The sequence below is a fragment of the Opisthorchis viverrini genome (genome assembly GCF_000715545.1).
Source record: "Opisthorchis viverrini unplaced genomic scaffold opera_v5_8, whole genome shotgun sequence".
In the NCBI taxonomy this organism is placed as follows: Eukaryota; Metazoa; Platyhelminthes; class Trematoda; order Opisthorchiida; family Opisthorchiidae; genus Opisthorchis; species Opisthorchis viverrini.
Window position 1 is genome coordinate 1,429,844 of NW_008751664.1, and position 16,713 is coordinate 1,446,556.

Genomic DNA, 16,713 nt, shown 5'->3' on the forward strand with positions numbered 1-16,713 from the left:
AGGTTAGTGACAGTTTCCTGCTCAGCTGCACAACAAGTAAGTTAGGCACTCTCCCTCAGTGATTAATGACTAGGAAGCGCATATAGCTATAAAAAAGAAAAAAAGAAAGCGTTCAGCTCTAGCACCCTTCCGGTCCCTAGCTGCCATGCCACCCGAAGGAAACACGAGGGTTGGGATACTGCCAGGTTGCCCAAGACTAAACAAGGGAAGTCGAGAGACGGAAGTCAGGTTCGAACCACGGACATTCGAACCACTTGGGTCATCTCGCCCTCGCATATAGCTACCTTTCCTTGGGAGTTTCTCAAAGGTTTATCAAATGCGACCCCCTTAGGTTTGAACTTACGAACGACGTGAACAGCGAAGACTACTTCGACTCCGTTCTTCTGTGCGGCGAAGTGATCCTTCCACAAAACAGCTCGAGGCAGTTATTTCCGCTGCTTCTAGAAATCATCCCAATCATTACATTTGAATGACAAGAAAGAAAATGAAATGACGTTAGCTAATGTCGTGACATACAGTAAGCATATGTTGGTCGCACTGCCTTCCTCTCAAAGCCATTCAAATCTGCGTGACATTATGCAGTCCTATAATGTTTGTCTCGAGCAGACTGACCGCAACATGCTGCGGCCTGATTTGTACGTTCCGTTTTAATGGTAATCGAGAAAAAAAGTGTCGATAATCAGAACTAGCTTTTTTTTATCATTTTGGTCGCTTGACCGTGCTTCCCCCTAGCACACGACTACGAGTGAGGGCCAAGTTTTCTTATTGGACTATGTTTGACTTAGATATGATACCCGACTGCGGCATACCAAATTGAGTAACTCAAGCAATTTGTGTATACTGAGGAAACATGGAAATATCAACTAATCAGCCCGGAAGAAAGTACGGGGAACGAATGATAACAAAACAACAGACTGGTTCGAAGATGACGCAAAAAATCACAATGGAAACGTTAAATACTGAGGTTTTGTGAAGAGTGATCATTTTTGTCTCCACTGCCATCCTAAACTCAAGAAACTACACCTTGGACCGGCTGAGATCAAAAGGGAATCACGCACACCGGCCAAAGGCTTGGTAAGCTGTAGCTCAGCCCTCTCCCCACAAGAGCAAAAATACTGACCATGTCTCACTGATGGTTCCTATTAGGGGTGGTGGATACCTGAAATAAACATACTTCGATAGTTCTCCACATCCAGGGTTCAGGTGAAACACAATATTGAAGGAAACCCGTGGACCGTGCCTAGCTGATAAGCTTGTGGAACAGCGAAACTGACTGTGATTTGACGGAGAGTTTCCAGCAATATTGTGAATAATATTCCTTCAAGAAAATATAGCGCAACGCCTTGGCCAGAACTTTGAAACATGAGAGGTCCTGTTTGCAATACGTTAAGTTGGAAAGTGCGCTAAACGAGGGGTCCAGCTAGTATTCAGTTAAGTCTCCTGGTCATACCAGAGTAGCTTGCAGATCGGTTTGAATGAATCGTTCATTTGATCTGGTCCCGATTATTTACTGTAAGATTGGGCTACCTCTTTCAGCTGAGGTGGATCCAGCAATGAATGAAGTACGTCACTCTTCGTCATATATTCTCACCACTAACATGTTAATTCTGATATTACTTGTTTTTCTAAATCTTTCAGTCTTTTTCCGCTGAAATAAAACGCAGTACACCTCGTACGTTGTGGAAACAACTGTTATGGATATAAAAATATTCCTTCAACATATTTTTTGAATTACTGCTTAAATAACACATTTTCTAGAGAGTGAAGCTTGTGCTTTCAGGTATTTTGAAACAGATTTCGTTTCTATAGAGGAGAATGTCGGTAGCTCGGTGGCGTAGATGGTCTTTGGCTTGTTCGCTGAGCTGGGCAATTTGGTTGCATTTCACACGGCGTAATTCTTGGCGAAATAAGCCATACACTCAATGCAACGGAATATCCGTAAATGAGACTTGCTAACCAGCTTGATGACACAAGTAACGGTCGTCAATCCCTGTCAGTCAAGTCGCCAGGAGGAAGGCTCTGGTGCCGGCTGGACAAATCTGAACAGCTTGGTACTCTTTTTCACGAAGATATCCCTAGAGTCGTGAATAATATGTTCTGTCGTGTTTTCAGTTGTATTGTTTTGGTTCAACTTATTTTACAGTACCGTTGCCCCCAATCCCTGTCGTATCTCCCATAAGTCCAAACGAATCGTGTCCGTAGCACCAACCATTTATTGGGAAATTTGGTTCGTAAACTAAGGCCAACGGCAGAGCACCTTCGATATGACGTTTCAACTTGGGGACTGGAATTTGCTCTTTCTTCAGCTCCGGACTGCCAACATGTCTCCTCGAATGGGATGTTTTCTTTTGGGGCGAGAGGATTGTATCAAAAAATTTCACGCACACTCCTATTTGGGCGCTTAAACACCCAACGAAGGTGAATGCTCGTACCACACACTTTAAGTTGGACTGTACAGCCTGACACTGTTTCAACAGCCCCAAGTAGAATTCTATGCAAGGCTGGGTTAGTTGGGAACACAACCTAGGAAGACAGCTCACCTATCAAGTAACCGCACTATCAAAATTGGGCCATAAGAGTACAAAGATAAATCGTCCGCTGAAAAGTTACTTGTGGATCGCAACCACTATTTACTGCGTAATCTCCATCTCCAACTAACTAATCTCTAGCTGTGTTCAGCATACCCTCTGGTCCAGCGTACATAGATAAGCTGCACGTTCATTAGCATATAGCCTGGTTTGTCAAACCTCTGATATTCTGCGCTAGAGTTTCGGCTCTCTGGACGACGGTTCCACTCGGAATGTAACAATTAGATAAGCTGCACGTTCATTAACATATAGCCTGGTTTGTCAAACCTCATATTCTGCGCTAGAGTTTCGGTTCTTTGGACGACGGTTCCACTCGGAATGTAACAACTGGACGTGCCGCCCCAAAAGTTGTGCCCCTATTCACACTCAGGCCTTCATGGCCAGAAGGAATGGGCCCCGCGGTACGATGTATTTCCATCTGCAAGTGGGCATCTCCCCAACATTGCTCTCCCCCAGGCTGGCAGTGTGTTGGCTGAACACTAAAAAGTTACCAGTCGGTCCGCTGATGAAGCGTTAGTCAACGAACATAAGTGAAGCTGTTATGACCGCTCATGCCCTTATTGCAACACACATACCGAACAACAGTCAGGTAATCGAAAACATCCTGTATATTGAATTTACTCAGCCGCATTTGGATAATGTCACTTAGGTAGTCCAGTCACATGCGACATTAGCGAAGCCGCGATGTTCTGCCAAAAGTAGAATTCTCTAATGTCCTGGCCGTGAAGACATCGTGCTGATGGTAGACGTTATGTGGCTACAGCCACAGGCAATGGGATCCCACTCTCATTTGTTTGCCGCCTCCTCACCCTCTCCGAAAGTCTGCTTTTCCAGGTGTGTACCAGTCACGCACTAAGACAGTTTGTTCTGTCAAGCGGAAGACTGTGGAAAGACTAACCGACGCTGAAAGGTGTGTGCCGCTTGTACTGTGGAAGGACTAACCGATGCTGAAAGGTGAGTGTCGCTTGTACTGTGGATGAGCTGACGCGACTAGGGAGGGGGATCGTATCGGATGCACAATTTTGGACTACTGATGTGCGCCCGCGGTGTTGAGGGTTTGTGTGCGTGTGTGGCTGCATGTCATGACACCGAAATGGCGGACACAATGCCACTCAAATTTAGACAGCCCAATCATCACATCCACTCGAGGTTGATCATAAGTAGACATAAGTGGGACACGTCTTAACGTCGCCTGACAGATGGCACCTAACAGAGCGAATCGGTGATGCAATCGGGGTGATAAAATGACAGAGGTGAAGAACGCTCCGAGACTTATTAACAGTGACATATTGTTCCGTCCGTTTCGCGGCTGAAAAATAACCAAAATACTCGGAGTAGTTTGACATGCTGATCGGAAGTTGGCGATCGAAAAAAAGCGCATAAACAGTGACAGGTGCCACGTGGTTGAGATGGTGACTGTCTAACAAGTAGGTCGACCAACATGTGATACACCAGCGATATAAATCTCATCCTAGATTAAAAGAATCCTAATTGGATAAGAGTGGTGTTTTTGGTCCAGAAGTGAAGCTTAGGGGAACCGTACAACTGTTTCATCCTGGATGAAAATCACCTCAAAAAATCCAGTTTAGGTTTAAGGTCAAAATTGACCACTGAGATATGGGTGATGAGTCTCCAGTGTGGATGGCCTGCACTCATACAGGGCATGAGGTTGTTCACTCCACCAAAATGATCAAGTTAAGGTGGTACAGGTAGTATCCATCTCTCAACTTCTGGTTACACGTATCTGGCATGCACTGCATTAAGAAACCTTATGCACAGTATTGAGCAAAAATCGGTTCCCCACAGGATCAGCACCGTTTGTGCTTCAGGAAGAAAAGCTTGTCTAAACAGGCATGAAGTTAATTGGTGTCTGAGACGGTCAGATATAACCAAAAGCAGATCTTAGTGTAGTTTCAGACTTACGGTTTACATACAGGTATACGGTATACAGTTTTTAGGATTCCACTTTGACCGCACTTTTAGGAAAGCGGTCATGGCAGAACGTGTGAATGCAGTACATGTCACTGGTAGACATTATGGGTGAATATCACGAATATCACGTACTGAGAAAGATGCTGTCAGACAATCTAGCTGGCATACCCGATGTCGCAAACAGCCGGTTGGCAAAGCATTGCAAATTTCTAGAACACAGTCAATCTTTTGGTCGTTGCCTTCCGGTCTATTTCTTCATGAAGCAAGCAAAAGTGCACACCAGCGCATCATGTTGTGACAACGAAAATGCAGCTGATCGAAAAAGTAATAAACCGTACGCTAGACTGTGATGAGTTGTGATGAGTTTGACATTTTTGCCAACTTTCTGACTACTCATACTGCGTAAAGTAGCACCCGATGGGCAATACACCCGTTCTAGACAACATGGTCCTATTAGCAGTTATCATAATTAAACTAGGAAAAAAAGCAGAGTTAAAAAACTGAAAAGTATGCAAACGTCTACTTAAACATGTAAAATACATCCCTCCTATTACCACAACACACATTAAACACAGGACTTTTATTTTCTGATGAAAGGGACAATAAAAAGAGACTGATTCATTTGTGCAACGTGCTGAACTTATAGAACGGTCGTTCTCGTGAAACAACGATTGTTGTGCCAAATACCCAAACTCAAAGAAGTGCGTAAGGGCGCGATCATCAATTAGAAAAATGTATAAGATGGTTACGCAAACCATGCGCGTTGAACCCTTCTACATTTCCGCTTTATAAGCTTTAACACAGAAGAGGGACGGTTTTCCTAGACAGTCCTCCTTGTAGACGAATCTACTATTACTTTTCTCTCCGTAATTGTTTCGGATTACTGGTAGATGGAGAGGTGAGAAATAAACGTTTGCAACGCTCGTAACATACAACGTTCTTTTCCGTTTGCAGCGGTATTGCAATTTCTGCTCAAACAATTACAAATATCGCAAATGGATGTATAGTCTTCTAAAACGAATGGATTAGGAGGTATATGAAAAGCTTCAAGTCCAGCCCCACTATCAGGTTCCGTTTGAAGAACAGTTTATCTGTCACCAGTTTTTTTTGTTTGTTCACGCACAGCACTATACGTTGGTAGTACGATAGTGCGTTTTTTCGGACAGAATGCGATAACGCAAGCCCGCGTCTCTGGGTTGCAGCCGGAAGAAACTGGGCTCAGGTGCAGTTGAGCTACATGTAACCGAAACCAGTGTTGTCGTCGTCACATGACACGCCTTCAGTATCGTTCATTGGGTAACCCTAATGCGACCACGACTGCTATCGATCCCAGGGGCTGAGCTTGACTGCTGGACACACAACTATGGGTCGAAAAAGCCCGTGCAGTGTCTGAACATAAGTTTGCCCGTAAAAAATCTGTTTCCACAAGCTTGTTTGACACTGACGTCGACCCTGTGACCCACTAGCCCGTGTAGCTCTCATTCATCCCTTCCCTTATTTCGCTTTATTCCCAATATAGCGTATGAATCCCCTTATTTTTAAGCAACCATTTTTACGGGATTCCCGGTGCGATATAAAATCACAGTATATTAGCCAGGAGAAACACTCACAGAAAACAAGCTCTGTTTATAAACTTCATTGTTCTCAAATGGAGATGGTTGTTCTCAAGTAAGCGAAAAATGTGCTGTATCTTTGCGGTTATTTGCGGATTATTTGCCTCCCTGTTTGGTCTATGGCACCCAGAATAATTATTAAACAAATAGTCACATGAACACTCTAATTTGGAAATTTTGAAGTTCCTACTGCAATACGTTATACTACTCTTGATAGCCTCTCAAAGGCTGGTCTGTATGTCCGTTTGTGTGAATCCGATACCACTCTACTGTAGTATGCAGGGGGAGTTGGACGGCAGGAAGTTTTAATAACATAAGTTATTTGAAGTTTAGAGTAGGAGTTATCGTGACCTTGAGTACCTTAACTTCGCGATATTTGCGTACAGCTGACTGTCCAGTTGACATGAGTATGACGAACAAAAATCGCTAATGTTCAGGATTTAAGTTTTAACGCAGCCTTATTCTTTCATCAGAAGAAATCGTGAATAGTAGTGCACAATTACAAGGCTGTCTTGTAATAGCCACCTTGTCGGACAACAGGAAAGGCATGTTCTTTCGGTAATACCGTGTTAATTGGATTGCGACCATCAGTTAATTCGGGGAAATCACTCTACTCAGTATGAGTTCTGTCTGCAATTTACCACTCACGAAGCCGAGGACAAATAGGGTTGACTCGTTCAGTTTTGGTTCCCTGTGTTCTAACTGCCTACCGCTTCGGTGCACCTAACCGCAAACAATTCCATCTTCAAATGCGTCATTTGAAGAACAAAGCTGATATGTTCTCTAACGAACCGTTTTTTTTTAACTGAAGACCTGCCCTCATTCAGGGAGCATATCAATTTCTTCTGAACATACTGCTGTAGGTTGCGTAATCGCCATAGCAACTGCCATGCTTCTGAATTTGGCGGTTCGCGATCGATCTATAGAGGCTCACCAGAGTACATGCAGGGTTTTTTCTTCAACTGGGTTCTTTTCAGCTAACTATGCTGCGATAACGACTGAGCTAAGATTCGGTGTTTCCTGATCTAGTTAGATGAACATTTCACCGATGAAGGATCTACAAATATAATATAGCAGAGTATGTTGAAACATCGAGGATACACCGATGAAAAGTAGATATGTAAGAGGAAATGTGAGAATCATGAAGTGATATAAGAGCAACCCCAGTCTTGGTTGCTTACAGAATTATATCATTAACCATTGCACAAAATCCCAATGTCGCAGGTTACCAATGTTGTCCTTGAGACGTGTTAAATTGTAAGTCACACTTAATCTAAATGCTTTTCGTTGATGGTTCAAGTGGGTTTCATTTTGCACGCGAAATTAGATAGAATCTCATTTTCCCCTCAAATTTCGAGTGCAATTTGGTTTCAAGTAGAACATAAGGTTGACAGAACCTCGGGGACTACACCTACCTTTTGAGTCCCAAGAAGGACGAAACCGGTTGTGGGCTGTCGAATTTTCAGCAACCTTACGAGTAGTGCATTACGAATATGAACGTATTCAACGTTTAAAAACGTGTTCATGCTCCTCGCTGAGCGTGATAATTGACATCAGTTAGTCTATATAACATTTTTGCATTTTAAAATTTGCAGTGGTAGGCAACACTGACTTTGGTTGGTTTCCCACAATAGTTAGTAGTTGAGATTATTTTTGTGAACTGTATTAGGCACAAAAGGTAAAGTGTTCACGTTTAGTTACACAACCGAAACTTACAAAATGAATCAAAAGCAGTGAATGTGAAGCTTTTATTATTCGTCAAACAGTTGACTGAGGGTCGCACACCCACACACAGTCGTGGCTATCAACGTATACCAATCCCACTGTCAGCAGCCAAATCCGAGTCGGGATTATCTCCGATTTCATGCAAAAAGTACATGAACGTCCCTCAACAGCCTTGCAACCTGATTCAACAATATCAAAATTTCTTCAAGAACAATGGTTTGTTCATAGAGCTGACGATCACGACGCAATTAGAATCATCCCAAAGCTAATATTGTGGGCCGATCATGACCTCAGCGCCTCACGGCGGATTAGTAAACGGATTAAAATTAATCTTTTATAGCTGTCACTTGTTGTCATGGCCTCCGAAACTGGTCCGCATATACACACTGACAGTTGGTGAATCATGGTCCCGAATTTTTTGCGGTGACTTACCTTGGGAAAACAACGCTCAAGAAGAGCTTGGACGACCAAACTAGCGTCCAGGTCAGCACATGTCACTTTATACACATTCGATTTTTGAAAAAAAGCTTGGTCAATTCATTCTGGAATAGTGATAAAAATTTACAGAAATTTACTTATTGTGGACTACCATGATATTTGCATTTTTTTAGCAGTGTACCAACACTATACAGTCAATACTATCTTCAAAAAAAGCAGAACACTCGTTGGTGATTCTCGCTAGCAGGCTACAACGTTTACTACACTTTAGCATACCTACCACCAACCGGTCTAACCTTGTTATCATCATTACCTTGAATATGGTCCGAGGCACATACAATGCAAACGAAGAGACTTGGTCCTGGGTGGGTAAGTGCTGTACCAACTAAGTTACCGTGGACGCTGCCCACACATATGTACTTGAAATCACACGGACTCTAAATGTTGGTAGCGAACTACTTGCTTTATCCCACTAACATATCTGGATCAGAAAACACCCCTAAAACATGCATCTCCAGAGTAAAATGATAGTTCAGTTTGAGATACCGGTAGATCTCTTGACAATGAAGCGATGCTGGTCGATTTCATACCCTAACTAGTCCACTGACCCAGTCCATCTTATCCCAGCCGGGAAGTAAGTATTTGCCACATTTGTCTCATATATTACTTCATTAGTAGACTTAGACGTTTGTCAGTACAACAGGAAATAACATGACTGAAAGAAGCCTTGCTAGCTCGCTTGGAAATAAAATTCCTGTTTCGTATCGTCCGAAACCAACTGTGCTATCCACAGGGTGAAATAAAAAAACCTGTTGTTCTCTTCAAAACTAAGGACGTCTTAGTCGGACAACCTAAACACCCAAGTACTTGCTTTAGCGTAGGTTTTCCAGAAATCCCGATGCTGAGCTAGCTGTATTTTAAGATGGGAGGGCTTGATGCGACTGACAAGGAACCGATTCATAGCTATCCCTTCGGCCCTGCGGCTATTCATTTTACAAAAAGTAATCATTCATTCAAACCAACTGCCTCTCCCCCACCCCTCATTGACCGATAAATCGCCTCGTTCAAGTGTGGAAAAAATAATTCACAGAGCAGACACCGCTTTGGTTAAACAGTTCTTCTCAAAAGAATCTCTCATAGGTGTTGTGGTCCGGTCAAGTTGCCGTGGTAATTACAATTGGTTTAAGTGAAATATTCGCCAAATTAGACAGATTTTCATGCAAATGAGGCTGTGCTATCTGAAATCGACTTGCCAATAAGCATAGTGTTGTCTGGTCAAATAGACGCAAAAACCGCGCATAAATTTGCTGCGAGTGTGAAACAAACCGCCATGTGTGTTGCTAGCTCACGACAAACTCTTTTTGACGGAAGACGAATTTGCTGAATTTGACAGCGCATAAAAAATGGACTAACAATTTGAATTGATCACAAATCGTGCAAGCCAAATAAATCAAGGAAAAACAATATCACTTACGGCTGCAGTCTGCAAAACGAGGGTTTGAAGCATACTTACATCTATCAAATTCTTAAATTTTCACGCTCAGCTGCGTTTCTCAGTTGTTTATACCAACAGAAATTCCAGAATTTTTTGTCTGCTGATAGGACTACAGTACTCACAGTTTTTTGGCTACTGTTCTCTATTTTCACCTAGAAACCATACTTTTCCTAAGATAGAATAGCCTGCCATTTTAGGAATATACTTGGATAAGATTGCTGAGGTGACTCAACATCAATCTTGGAAGTCTTGAGATAGACTTGACGATGATTGCATGCCACGATAAAGTACCATATGAGATGAAAACCCTTCGGGTTTCGTGCCACCCTTGAGATAGCTCATCCTGCGAATTCGACGGATGCGATTCAGAATCGAGCAAAATTAAACGATACGAAAAATCACGATATTGATAACATTGTAGATACTAATTAGTTTTATAAGGCTTAGAACTGTTCGATAACGTCTGACAAATAACTATTCCTGGAATTAAATATAGAGGTTGGGTTGCAATGATCGAGAAAGCTGTGGTTTTTCTAAATTTATTCTTCCGCTATTGTTCTTCCGATGACAAGATGAAAATATAATGCTGAGTATCAGCAGACTTCAGAGGGCCAAATTAGTGTGTAAACACACAAGGTATGGAAGAAAGCAATGCCTGAGAGTAGACTCCGCCCTCCCCGCGACTATAGGTGGGGTGCTTTACTAATTGACCTAGCTAGGATGTGTGTTCTTTTTCACGGTCTTGCTGGAACTTTATGGGTGATTTGCCATTCATCTGACGTGCACAATAACACTCGGTGTCTGTCGGTGTCACTAGTGAGCAAGACGCTGATGCCATCCGAATTTGTCATTGTGTAAATTTTCACCTGAGATTTCGTCCTCTCAATGAAAGTGTAAGGTCGAGAAGCAGTGTGCAGCTGTTTAATCCTTATTTGGAGTAATCAGCAGTGCTTGTCTCACGAAACTCCAGGATGTTTTGAACCAGCGACCTTCCAGCACAACCGTTTGGCTTCGAGCGACTGAACAGCAGTGTGACTAGCTTTCACTTAGACAAGATACAGTGTTGCTCATCCCTCAGTCACATATTTCACATCATGTAGTCACGTAATGACTGACTCGTTGAGTGGCGACTACTTAGATGGAAGTTTCATTCATTTTGTTAAGTTATTCTTCCTCTGACCATATTATAGATTGACGGTAGTGTGACGAGACTTGGTAATTCTCGTTTGAGATTTCCTCCTGCCAGTGTAAATCACCGGGAATTGCAGGGGATTCTATGTATAGTACACAAAAATGAGCACAACTCCGTGCTTGGCTGTGTACTCGAACCACCTACCTCTATTGGATGGGATTCGAGTCCAGCACCGTAACTCTCTTTTCATAGTATGCAAAGTTTCTTCCTAATTTTTAGCAACATAATATTGTTTTATGATAGTTGGCAGATCTGTTATGATATTTCACCCCTTACAGTCTATTCGACAAAATGCAATGATTCACATCAAGCAATTTTTCACCAAGTGTCTGGTGATGCTCCATTAGGTGATTCACGCGGACTGTTTTGCACAAGCGCTCAGCTCGCTGACCTTTGATTCATCACTCACCTTTAATCCCCATCTCGAGTGGAATAGTTGCATAAGTTTTTTGCGATAAAATCACTCGAGTTTCTCCCTGTGTGTTTGTGCGTGTGGGGACGCTAAAAGGTGTGTTCGAAAGGTGGGTGAAGACCAGTTAAACTGGAAAGGCAGACTCGACATATGGTATTCGAGGATCAACCAACCAATTACCCCTTTGTGGATGCCTTTTGTCACGCTTCCGTAGATTTCAATCTTGACGGCTATCTTAGAGTTTTTCCGAATTCTGTTGAAGTGTGAGACCCTGCGAGTCATCTTAAGAGTCGGACTGGTCTCAAGAGAGGGATGAAAACTAACCAACATGCAGACAAAAATGACTCATCACTTTTGTTTCTTCTCTTAAGACGACGAATTAAACTCATCATGTTAAGAGGATGTGCCTTTTGACCAAAATAACTCTGTCCGTCATTGTTACATCGTCGTCCAGTGTAGTGTAAGCAAAAACGTGGCAGGCGAACTCACCTACACTACTGCTGAAGATAAAGTAGTCAGCTAATAACCAGAGCACGTTTGATCATTAGAGGTGTAAAAGCGGAAATCCTTAACTGCGCTCCGGAGAAACTGATATGTAAAGTAATCAAAAATTCGGGTTATGTTAGTTTTTATCTGATGATGAACACAGAAGATACCGGCGATATAAAAATCAAGGAGCAAAGTATAAGCACTTAATACATTATTGAATTTGGGGTTGACACAAAAAATTGGAAGTTATCAGTGTCTTTTGCAAACACAGAGATACTCCGTTTTTCGCTGCTTCACGCTATACGGACAATCTGAGGCGCTTATTGACTGAAAGGGCTTCGAGTTTCATCGGTAACATCTAAAGCTGTGGTTAATCATCGGGGGATTTAGAACTAAGTTTGAAGCCTTGTTAACTTTCTCTATTTTTACAACCAAGGGAACCATGCGATAAAATTCGTGTTGTGTCAGTCACCTGATGATTAGAGCATCTACTGGTAACCCGGAGTGATCCTGGATAAATACTTCGGTTATGTAAATTATCCAAGATTTACTTTAGGGATATTGTCTTTCAGGGATATTTTGGGTATGTTCATTCCTTTTCAGCAGACAGCTCACAATAGCAAACAGTATAATGAACGTCAGTAAGTAACGTTCGTTTTCTTCGTCTAAATGAGAATCTTCGTCTCCGACGTGTATTCTCCAGTTCCTCAGTATATTACTCTCTACCAGCACTTCTGTAACTGGGACGCCAGAGTTGCCGTGCTGTATCAGTGTAACGATGTTCCCATTGTTACGCGAGCATTGTCTACAGCTAAGGCCACGGTGTTGAGCATGGCTGAAAACGACCTTAGCAGCTAGCGTGTGACGCATGAATAGGCAAGCCACATACACGCGTCATTAAACGTTGAGCACCCGGATTATTGACGCTCGTGTCTCTCACTGCGGTCGGTCACAAGCCCAACTGGTGCCAATTCCGTCAGACACGGGAGAATGCCTCCGGGCAATCTGTTCAGAAGTCTGTTCCCCACTGTCTAGTGCCACTTGCCCACCACACTTGTTTGTGTATATATTCACCCTGGCAACGGGACCACCCGCTTCCGAAATGTGTGGCCTGGTGTTTATGAGATAAACAAGCAATTTGTGCTCAGTCAAACAAGGAAACAGTTGTGAGCATGGCAACTGCGAAGAATGGATGTGTGGGAATGCTTGTCTGAGAAACTTGAGTTTAATGCCACATGGGAGTTGCCCTCGCAACAGTCATGTTAGACCTAGATCGTAGCAGTTTTTCTATTCGGGTTATGGAAAAAATTAAACATGCATTTCTGCGCATGACAAAAAGATAAAATGCAAACGAGCTCTCTAAACTTATATCAAAGTCAAACCAGGATATTTTCTATATACTTACTGGCCAGTGTTATGCAGTAATTTTTATTCGTAGACCTCATTTTTTGTTGGTGGTGAGAGTTCTGGGAACCGTACAAGGCTGAAACAAAGCCGCCACCCCCTAGCTCTCTGTCATGGCGAACGTGCTAACATTAGTAGCCTCATGGAGCCGAGCAACTTACTGAAACTCAGGGCGTCTGCATGAGCAGGATCAAAATTACGGGGTAAACAAATGCTATCATGCTGTATCAGTCGCGAAGCATCAAGGGGTAGTTTCAGCTAGGTTTGTTCTAACCTTTAGAAGTAAAACTATGTACTTAATACACCACAACCGAAATTGTTTGTCTGTGGCAACTTCTGGCGAGTAGGGTTGTATCAAAGCACGCGAGCAAGGTGGGGTATTATACTGACACGTAAAGGAATTGACAGAAGGCACTACTGCTTTACTATTTAGCAGTGCTCCACAGCTCACTGCAACCCCATCATGCATGGGTCGCTTGATGGCTGTCAACAGCCTCTGCCTGTATGCCAACCGTTTTTATTCTTTTTGAGGCGCAGTAGCACATCCAAACGCTTGTGTTATCTGAACTATGCCCACGGGTCCGATAGTCCCTTCTAACCGTAAATCCTTGTTCCTTGCCCCGTTCACGTCTTGCACGCGTTGCGTTAGTTGACCTATCGATTACTCAGTCAATATGTATATGATGTTCACGACTGAACAAGTTCGCCCCACTAAACCTTTTTGTCCCCTTCACATGATAGTTGGTTTCCCCACTGCTTCTGTACTCTCATGGTAAGTGTAGTTAAGAGTAGAAGAAAATGTCGTTACTCCTGGCGAACCGTGTCTGAACAACTCCGTGGCATGTATCATCTATTCAAATCTCCAGATGAGCGAAGAATGACCTATTGTTTGATGCTAGGCCGGTATTCTATTTTTCTCTACTCACGTTTGTAGAAAAATCACCAGCGTAACTTCAAGCCTTGGGCTATTAGCGGGTATGATGTACTGAGTCACTTTAAGGTATAATAGGTTAGTAGAGAGTCGGTTTGGAGATTAACCAATCCATCATGGCTCAATACAAGTTTCCCATTATAATGCCTTTCCACCTTTGCAAACTATGGCCAGGCTGTCCACTGCGCAGTCGTTGGAGGGATCGATCCGGGTAAAACAAACCTTCAGGATCACATCTTGGTGCCACAGTGTCCGAAGTCCTTAAGGAAGGTCACAACTCGTGGTGATTATCACTAGTTCTACGTGAGACAACAACAGAGCACTTGGAAGCTTTCGTGTCAAAAGCTTCCCAGTGCTCAGTAATAAATACACCGCTTGTTTACCAAACCTCTCTGAAACGAAAGGTCCATGTTACTTTGAATTTTCCTCGCACACGAGCGAACCAGCCTCATCCTGTAAAGTATTACTCTGCACTTCAAACTATTCTCATTGTTTGCCGTTGCAGAGTTGAACTGTGTCCAATGTGTGACTGCTCAGGATGCACCGATTTCGCAGCACCCTGTATAAGCGCTCCTTCATCTTCTGGTGTGTCTGTCAGAGCGAAATTTCACTGGAACATAACCCTAAACCAGATAAGATATATCAGGTGAGGTTAAATGTCCGCGGTGACTGAAAATATTATTGGGAACACACTGCAAGCACTGTTGTTCCTCAAGTAGGCGAACTACTCATTGTGCGGCACAATCTACGCAGAGGAAGAAATCTTATGGATTTGTCACAGTGAAGAGCATAAAAAAGGAAACCTCCGGCAGATCTGCCCATTTGAAGTTTCTCCGCCACTCCCAAAATATAAGTGGTGACAGCCTTTCATTGCGAATCTGTCGCTGGAGAAGCCTGTGCAGACCAGTTTACCTACTATGTACCTGTTGGTGCAGATGGATAGCGTCATAGCATAAATAGGTATCATTTTGGTACGTAGTTGACCAGCTATCCGTTATCACGCCATGGGTTACTCAACTATCCCGACAGAGTATTTGGGTTCCAATCTCGTACGCAATTGTGCTGAGGCTTCACGATTAGATTGAAACAGTAAGTAGCACTGTCACTTTTTTTTCAATACCAAATGACAGTCCTAAAGTAAGGAATTGAAAGTTCATAATCTGACATTTGCGGTGGTTTATTCGGACACACGGAGCAAAAAACCTCACATAGTTTTAACTGCATCTCCTCATGAGCTAAGGGTTGGACTGGTTTCCAGCGATTTTAAGGAGTTTTTGCAGGTCGAAGAAAGCAACCATCTGGATTAATTCATTGGGCTCCCGATCCTAACATAACCAGTAAGCGACTATAATGTGCACTTTGTCTATCTTCCACGGAAAAACCCAGTGTCCTGACTAAACTACTTGCACTGTGCTAAGAGTTTTCCTGATTGGACGCGAGTGCCACACCTCTTTGAAATTTTATAATCATACTCTTGCATGCATACTAAATTAGTTTCGATGGCAGATGAATCTTTCGACTATGATGTTCTCAATCAACTAAATTTGCTGCGTCATAAAAACGAGGGATTCAGGTTTGTCTCGTTTAAGCAAAATTGGTTATGCAGATGAGTGTGTAAGTCGAATTTCATGTAATTTGGGTTCAAGTAGAACATAAGGTTGACGGAAACTCGGGGACTGCGCCTAGTTGATGAGCCCGAACTGGAAGAGTGAAACTCATCATGGGCTGTCGAGCAGTTTTCGGCTGCCTTATGAGTAGTGTGTTACGCCTATACGAATTTATCAAGTTAAGACGCTGCTGGAGAGAGTCAGACAAGGAGAAAGTCTATGCTATTCATAGAAAGTCCTCAAAACGGAAACGGATTTCCTGGTAAAGAGGGAAACTACCACAGTGCCAAATCTCTTCACCTCGAGCTAAACCTTGACTATTCTAGCTAATTTACAGTGAAGGGAAACGCCTCGTTCGAAGTTGTTTATCTTATCTTCCTAGCATAATTCATCAAAGAAATATGGCAAGTAGTATAAGAGGTCCAACAGAATCTTCATGAAGTCTGAAATGCCCGCTGTTCCCTCTTTGTAGTCTCGTACTGTCACCATTTTGTGCTGACAGATTAGTCAGTTGACATTATTCGTAGTTCTACGCACCGGTAGGTTGTCAGATGGTGTGCTGATAAGAATTCCTTCAAATCTCCGGACGTGCATCATTGGTCTAAATAAGGTGACGAGGAAAAACGACACGTTACACCATGTAAATATATCCGTTATCAGAAGCGTGTGTATATTTCAATGTGTCGACTCGAGACAAACGAGTTGCACAGGCGAAGGGATTCACATTGACAAACACGTTCCGTGCAAGGGACCAGGATGACAACTCTGACTTACCTCGTACATGCAGGACGAATGTAGTTTACCGCTGGAGTTTCGAGACAAATCAACTAACGGTTGCCACTATTAGTTTCCCCTATTGTATTTGAAACAAAATAAGACATGTTGTC

General features: G+C 42.9%; 1 protein-coding gene across 1 annotated transcript; it reads right to left on the bottom strand.

Annotated features, from left to right (window-relative positions):
* Positions 1-11,443: 11,443 nt before the first annotated feature.
* On the bottom strand, positions 11,444-12,754 carry T265_00791 (hypothetical protein; the record flags this gene model as incomplete). The annotated part of the gene is made up of 2 exons (XM_009164663.1): positions 11,444-11,677; positions 12,575-12,754. 2 exons carry the CDS (start codon positions 12,752-12,754, stop codon positions 11,444-11,446), a joined length of 414 nt encoding a protein of 137 aa, XP_009162927.1.
* Between the last annotated feature and the right edge of the window lie 3,959 nt (positions 12,755-16,713).